Source organism: Rhamphochromis longiceps, linkage group LG23 (assembly GCF_057381845.1).
Source record: "Rhamphochromis longiceps isolate RC_006_pf linkage group LG23, R_longiceps_female_GT1.1, whole genome shotgun sequence".
NCBI lineage: Eukaryota > Metazoa > Chordata > Actinopteri > Cichliformes > Cichlidae > Rhamphochromis > Rhamphochromis longiceps.
The window spans coordinates 46,793,732-46,802,113 of NC_140578.1; the positions used below are offsets into that span (position 1 = coordinate 46,793,732).

Below are 8,382 nucleotides of genomic sequence, written 5' to 3' on the forward strand. Positions count from 1 at the left end.
CTGTAGTGTGTAATGATGTGTTCACATTTTTGAAAGCTGCTCTTTTGGTGTGAAAGTTTGATTTTAGCAGTGGGACGGTGTGGTTGTGTTTAGACACTGGGGAACATGTTTGTGAAATGTGTTTTAGCATTTGAGAAAAACTGATTTTAACATCCATGTCTGCTGTGACTCTAAACTTCTGGTCAAGGACTTTTTAAATATTGTTGACTCTTTTAACTTGACCCAGTGGGTTACTGGTCCCACGCATGAAAAAGGTCACACACTGGACTTGGTGCTCTCCCACGGGCTGGATGTGTGCATCACGGAAATATCAGAGTTGCGCATCTCCGATCATCTTCCTGTGTTGTTCACTCTAATGCTGCTCGGTAGATAAGCCGTACGTCCCAGGGCGCAAATCCAGCACCCTTCATTTATACCGTTAAGAAGAGAAACTTAGTAACCCAAGATCATCACACTGCCCCTCTGACTGTCTCCCCCCGAGCTTGCTTAAAAGCACTTTTAATACTGTTGGGCCTTTCATCCTGAGATTAATTAATACGTCCCTGCGTCCCATCATGCTTTAAACAAGCTGTAGTTCAGCCTCTTCTTAAAAAAACAAAACCTGGACCCACCTGTTCTGTCCAACTACAGGCCTATCTCAAAGCTTCCTTTTCTATCTGAAGTCTTGGAGAAAGTGGTCTACCTACAGTTGCAGGCCCACCTTGATTTTAATATGATCTCTGAAAAACTTCAATCTGGTTTTAAATCACTACATAGCACTGAGACGGCACTTTTAAGGGTTTTTAACGATATTCTTTTAACTCTGGCAGCACTGCTGCCCTTTTATTGTTGGACTTGTCAGCAGCTTTTGACACGGTCAACCGTGACATCCTGTTATCACGGCTAGAATTTCATGCTGGCCTAAAAGGATCTGCCCTACAGTGGTTTCGGTCCTATTTGTCAGAAAGGTTTTTTTGTCAATATGGGCCCCCACAACTCCAAAATAGCCCCTCTTAAATACGGTGTACCTCAAGGCTCTATTTTGGGTCCTGCCCTGTTCGCACTCTATTTGTTGCCATTGGGCTCCATCTTCTCGCGGTACAGCATTTCATTTCACTGTTTTGCTGATGATTTGCAGATTTATCTACCTTTAAAAGCAGGGTCAGACCATCCGCAGCTCTTATTACGCTGCCTTGATGATGTCAAACAGTGGTGGTCATTTAATTTTTTAAAGCTAAATGAAAATAAAACTGAGGTTGTCATTTTTGGCAACGTTAATCATATCGACAGCACTCTGGGCGCCTTTTCCTCGTATTGTAAACGCATGTAAAAAACCTCGGTGTCTACATTGATGGTTCTTTTAAATTGAATAAGCAGGTGAGTGCAGTAGTTCAGTCCTGCTTCTTTCAGTTAACGCAGCTAGCCAAGGTAAAGCCATCCCTCCCGGCTAACATCTTTGAGCGTGTTATTCACCTTTTCCTTACTTGCAGGTTGGACTACTGCAATTTGTTGTGTTATGGTCTAGATCATGCCACCATCCACCGTCTTCAGCTGGTTCAAAATGCAGCTGCTCGCCTGCTAACTGGTACCAAACGGAGAGAGCATATAACCCCAGTTTTAGCTTCTTTACACTGGCTTCCTGTCTCCTACAGGATCCAATTTAAACTTTTACTTTTTGTTTTTAAGTCACTTAACGCCCGAGCCCCTCCTTACCTGTCTGAGCTCCTCTCTGCCTATGCTCCAGGAAAAACCACGAGGTCTAGCTCAAAACTAATGCTGTCCATCCCACGGACTAACCTCAAATCCCGTGGTGATAGATCCTTCTCTGTGGCAGGTCCCAGACTTTGGAATAGTCTCCCCTTAAATATTAGATCTGCACAAACACTTGAGCAATTTAAATCTTTACTAAAGACACATTTCTATGCCCTGGCTTTTAACACACTATGACCCAGGCATTCTGGTCTTATTTGAATTAGTTTTAGTTATTGTTTTAATTCTTTTATTGTCCTATTATTGTTTTTATTGTTATTATTGTTTTACATTGTTGCTTTTTAATGCCACTTTCATATTGTTAAGCACTTTGTGCAGCCTCGGCTGTTTGAAAAGTGCTATATAAATAAATTTGACCATGACTTACTGTTTAGGAGCAACTGTGACCACATAATTTCCTCTGGGAACAACAAATTATTCAGATTCTGATTCAAGCCTAAAAAGGCTCCTAACACAAGGAACGAACCAGTATTCCCTGACTAATAGTGAGTGGCTGTTGGAGGATGATGGCAGTCACCAGGAAATGGTTTGCAACAATATTTTTTAGTCTTTAATTTGAAAAACAAACAAACAAACAAACCAGAAACTAAACAGTTTTCGTCCAAAAAAATCCTCATTCACAGTTATTGGTGTTTCTTGTCATTTTATGTTAGACGTGTTAATTCTGCTTTGGTAATTGTGTTGATATCTATTTAAAATAATAGGAAAATTCTGTGAAAGGGAAAAAAAGTATTAAAATGTGTAGCTAATAATAATAATAATAATAATAATAGATACCTATTCGTATATTAAAGTAATACTTTCTGACAGTATATAAGTAAGAAAATATTCTGAAAGTCCAGTAGGGGGCAGCAGAGCACACGGTGTTGTTGAAGAACCTTACCCTTACAATATAACTGTTGTAATGTGGTACTGTACGGATTAGATGAAATACTTGTGACACAGTGAGAGTGAGAAAAAATGTTCTCAGGTTGAAACATGGAAAATGTTAAAGACAAGAAGTTAATGTGCACTGTGTGTGTTTAAAGGTTTAATTTCGTTTTTAAAGACCTGTCATCAAATCATTTTATTTGCTGTAAATGTTTTTATGTCTGGGAAGAGAGTATGTAACTTAAATATCTATTAATCTAATTTTTAATATTTCTAATAATCCTTTCACCCACTCGACGGCGTACAAAGATCCTGCGTGATGAACCGTAGGTTTCAGATTTTGATTCATCAGTCCATAAAACCTTCTTGCAGTCTTCAGTAGTCCAGTGTCGGTGTTTCATGGCCCAGACGAGCCTCTTTGTCTTATTCTGGCTTTCTTGCTGCCACTCGTCCTGTCAAACCTGCAGCTTGAAGTTTTCTCTTCACAGCTGAAACTGAGACTTTCTCACTACGACCACTATGAAGCTGCTTGAAGCTGCTGTCCTGTGAGCTGCTGATCACACAGCTGTTAACTCTCAGAAACTTGTCCTCTGATTCAGTCGTGTCTTTGGGTCTGCAGACCTCCTGCTGTCACAGTTTCTGAGCCTTTGATGCTGAAGGAAACTGGACTCACTGACACCTTGACTTTCTTTGCAGTTTCTCTGTAGGACAGACCGACATTTATAAGTGTTATGATGGTCTGTGTCTCTTCCACTGTTAATTGCCTCTTTCTCACCATGTTTGTAGCAACACATTACTTTCTGCAGGACAATATTGTTCAGCTGATGCTCACGAGGGTACATCAGTGTGTCCCAGCACTGCTTTTATGCAGACAGAGGGGGAAGTAATCCAGAAAGGTTGGAACAGCTGTAAGAATTAGTAGCAGCAGCTTTCAAGGCTTGATCAACCTCCATTGCTGCAGAACAGATTTAAACTGTTAACCCATGTTGTCCCTGAAAAAGGCCTTTTTGTATAATTCTGAAATGCACATTATTCTTCAGTTTTGGCCAACCTTACCTTTCATAACCTTTGGCAGTTCAGCACTTACCTTTGTACCTTAAACTGTTCATTGGACTTGAATGACTTGAAGAGCTGGAAAGATTGGGGCATTCTGAAACTCTTGACCAGTATATATTGTAGTGTATATGGCAGGTTGACTTTGGGATGCTTTTAACTAAATGTAAACATTTATGTTACCATTAGTGTTTGCCCTGATCAACCTACTTTATTTTCTTATGAAAAACTCTTGAATATGGGCATGAGTCGCCAGTTTGTGGACCAAAACAGCTTTTCAGAGCTGTGAAAACATGGAGAACACGGGCATTATCTGAACCATTGAAAAAACCCTCAGAATGCTGACTTTGCTGAAATGCAGCCAGTGCAAGTACATCTGCATCCGGTAGCAACCCTGAACCCTAACAAGCTGCCTAAACTGCCCCCAAAACATCCCAACCCAGCTACCCAGCCCAGTTGCTCTTGGCCTGTGGGTGCATGGAGCGGCTAAGCCCCCGTGTTCGCTGGCCAAAGCCCTGTGGGATTAGACCCATTCAGGCAGCGGGAAGCCACTGGTGGAGAAACAACAGACATGGGAAGTGACCCTTAGCTATAAATTAGAATTCTGAAGCTATGCCTTACTGTGATAAAATGTATATTTCTGTGTAAAGGCTTCTGTCACATCACAACTTTATCTATTACAGTAGAACAACTGAAAGTGTGTGAGGACATTGGGACCAGACCCCTTTATGTTTTTAAGTCATTTGTGTCTCTGTTTGTGTGAGTCTCACTTTCTTTCACCGTCGCTCTGCCAAAACTGATCTTATGCTGCACAAGACCAGGCCTCTTGTTTATGAGCGCTGTGCTTGATCCTTGAATATCACCTCGTGCAGAATAGACCCAGTATGAGGAACTTCATCTGCCATTTATATATAAGGCTCTGCAACATCGCAACAACACCACAAATGGTTTATTTGTATGAAACTACTTTATTTGTTATGTACGGAGACATGGTCCAAAAAATCAATAAATCGTGCCCACAAAATACTGCTTCGTGCCCACAGATAAGCATTTTGTGCGCACGTTATACATATTTCATGCCCACGAAGTAGTATTTTGTGGGCACAATGTTTTGATTTTTGGGACCATGTCATCAGAGGGGCTCCGAGTTATGCGCCGTACAAAACAGAAAGAAATTAAATCAAATAGCAAAAAAGAAAACTTACTGACCAGCCCTTTGAAAGTTAACCATCACTCATGGTGCTGCATCATAATGACGTTGGTCTAGGACTGACCAATCCCTGGTCTGGTCATTCAGTTAGCATTAGCCAAGAAGTCGGCTAATGCTAATCAACATGAGTAACCCAAATATGGCTGACAAAAAACCGAACTTGGTCATATAGTTGTTCTACTGCATAATTTAAACAGTTTCTCCGTCTTCAACACCAACACTGAGACATCAGACAGACCCGCTGTCCTTTGGTCATTGCTGTCCACGCTTTAGTTGTTGGACAGGTTGTGTGGCTGCAAACATTCACCACGCTGACAGGTGCTTGTGTTGGTGCATCGCAGCCAAACATCTACACTTGCACAGACCAAACACACCATATTTCCCCAGTCTTGGCTCATTTAAACTGGCTTCCAGTACGTTGTTGAATTGATTTTAATGCTTGTTTTTAAATCTCTAACTGGATTATCTCCATCATACCTCTCTGATCTGATAACTAATAATACTCCAAAGAGAACTCTCAGGCCAGCTGACAGGAAACAGGAAACACAGATCGGGCCTCTGCTGCACCCAAACGTCTCTCCAACACTTTTTAAAACCCGTTTGAAAACACATTTTTACTCTCTAGCTTTTGATTGTGACTGAGTTTTGTTTTGTTCTTTGTGCGTGTTCGAGCTACTTTTTTACTATCTACAGCACTTTGGTCAACCTGTTGTTTTTAAATGTGCTTATCAATAAATGGATTGATTGTTCCTCAGGATTTTGCTGTGCTGCCATGCTCTTTATAGAAAGAAGAGGCTTTCTCCTAGAAGCCCTTCAAGCCATACTTGTTCAGTCCTACTCTTGTGAACTTTAACCTGCTAATTGAGGACTGTAGAGTATGACATGCAGCTTCTCTCAGTACTGATGGTCCGACCTTGGGAAGAATTTGCGAGGCCTGCTGAGGTCCAGACCGGTTTTATTTCCCCCTCATTGTAAAATGCTGGAATTGAAGGGCACACTTCCTTTCTCACATTTCTCTGTCAGCTGTTGTTCCATTGACTCTGGACTGCATTGTTACTAAATCTGCCCGTCATCCAAACACACAGGCAGAACAATACCACAGCATTATGTCACCGACTGACTGACAGAACAGATCTACGTGTATGTGTGTGATGCTTTGTCACACAGGTGAAATCCCTGTGTGTCTTTAGTTGGCTTCCTGAGCTCATTGTCTCTCCCCTCCTCCTCTCCGTCTAGCACAGTTTGTTTTGGCAGCCCCGGGTGTCTGATGTGACTACCGCTGCGTCCCAGCAGGGACTGGACCTAGTGGTGCCCCCCCATCCTCAACCCTGATTCTGCTGACAGGGCCCAACCCACCATGCTGAGATAATGCCATTCCAGAGGGATCGTGGCTAAAGCCTCTCTTTCTGGCTCTCAGGTATATAAAGAGGAGGCAGCTGTAGAGAGGGGAGCAAAGCACTCTGAAAGCCTTCTTCAGCCACTGCTTTACTGCCACCGTTCTCCCATTCTTACCTCATCTCCATTTTTCCTCTGCTGGATTCCCCACCAAGCCAAAGTAGACCAGACTGTCTTCAGTTGCCATGGATATTGCCATCCAGCACCCCTGGTTCAGACGTGCCCTGGGCTCTGTCTACCCTGCCAGACTCTTTGACCAGTTTTTTGGAGAGGGCATGTTTGATTACGACCTCTTCCCTTACGCCGCCTCCACCATCAGCCCCTATTACAGACAGTCACTCTTCCGCAACGTTTTGGATTTTTCCAACTCTGGGATCTCAGAGGTAAAAAATATGGATTTAGTCTCATATTCTGTGGTTATTAGAGGATAGACGGCGTACATCTTTTGTTTAATACATACTTGTATTTTGTCTTGAGTTTAGTTAGACTGAAAGCTAACATCTACTGTGCTCCATACAACGTAGAGTCAAGAAATGAAGTTGTTGACCTAAAGTTTCAGAAGTTAAGGTCGAGATGTTCTCTGTGTCTGTCTCCCTCAGGTGAGATCTGACAGGGATAAGTTCACAGTCTACTTGGACGTCAAGCACTTCTCTCCCGATGAGCTCAGTGTGAAGGTCGCTGACGACTATGTGGAGATCCAGGGCAAGCATGGAGAAAGACAGGTAGTCCTCCTCTCTGATGCACACACCACGAGTGAGTGAGTTAGACTCATAGGACGTAAAGGCTTCCTGAGGGATTTTCCAACACGAGTCAGATCACTGATCAGAGATGTAGCAACAAACCACACGTACGTACGTAACCACGGTGCTTAGACATACAAACCTGTTTATGTTAGACTGTGAGAAAGTTCCCTGTAATATGTAGGAAAGGTAAAAGGATGTATTTGATCACATGAAGATGCCTTCTGTGTTGTTATGGGGTGTAATAGGTGTGTAGCTAGGTGTCCTCTAGCCTGGACATTATCATTTTATTTTGTGTTATTAGTGGAAATGAAAAGAGGAAAAACAGGTCATGTTGGACTGAAAAGACTAAATATACATTTAACACACAATACTAACGTATCCTGGCTCACAACAACTCCACTCAGTTTGTCACCCGTCTTAATAGACCTGGGTTGGTCTCTTACTTTGAAGGCTGAAACCCTCAGCAGTTAGCAGGAAGCAGTGTGTGCTCGCTCTCTCGTGAGAGTGAGCTGAGTGACGCTTTCCCTGGACTGACAACGGCTTCATGGCATCAATACTGCTGTTTTTCAGGACGACCACGGTTACATCTCCCGTGAGTTTCATCGCCGTTACCGCCTCCCCTCTAGCGTTGAGCAATCATCCATCAACTGCACCTTGTCAGCTGACGGTCTGCTGACTCTGACCGGACCAAAGGTCAGCGGGGGGAGCGAGTCTGGCCGCAGCGAGCGCAGCATCCCCGTGACTCGTGACGATAAGCCCAACGCTGCCGCCTCCTCCTAGAGGCCAAGTGCTGGTGGGTGACCCGGGGCACTGAAGGAGCTCAGCCCCGTGAATAACCAGCATCAACTGGGATGGACGACTCCAGAATTCTTCTTTCCCCCTTTCCTTAGAGGATATCTGTGTCTTCCCTGCTTCTCTTTCTATAGTTACTTCTTAACTCATTAGTATCACTGTTTAAAGTATAACAAAAATCGGCCCGCCAAGGCAGTCGAGTAAGAGGCGCTGGAGTTTTTAAAGAGAGAAGTCATCTGGAGACACTCACATGGCCCAGCATGTTTCAGAGCAGTCCTCTGACAGGCTTTGAGCTTGAAACAAACATGTTCTGTACCAGCCCTGGTTTCTCCCATTCATGTTCTTCCTCTGAAGCCTTTGTCTCACATATATCCTGTACTGAAGTCTAAGCTTTGTTCAGTGGATATCTGCTCACTATTCAAGTCCATACTAAAGAAGCAATAAAGCTGTACAATTAACAAAATGCAACCCCTGTGTGGTCTTACTCCTTTTGCCCTTCTTCTTATCAGCTCAGACTTTGTTTTGATGAATCAGGAAGAACAGAGAGAGTTTCTATAAGATAACAATGAT

The 8,382-nt window shown here is 43.0% G+C and overlaps 1 protein-coding gene across 1 annotated transcript; it reads left to right on the forward strand.

Moving 5' to 3' along the window:
* The first annotated feature begins 6,137 nt into the window (after positions 1-6,137).
* Positions 6,138-8,272, forward strand: cryaa (crystallin, alpha A). Its single transcript, XM_085398343.1, has 3 exons — positions 6,138-6,660; positions 6,877-6,999; positions 7,591-8,272. The coding sequence occupies exons 1-3, from the start codon at positions 6,463-6,465 to the stop codon at positions 7,798-7,800; spliced, it is 531 nt and encodes a 176-aa protein (XP_085254469.1). The 5' UTR covers positions 6,138-6,462; the 3' UTR covers positions 7,801-8,272.
* The last annotated feature ends 110 nt before the right edge of the window (positions 8,273-8,382 follow it).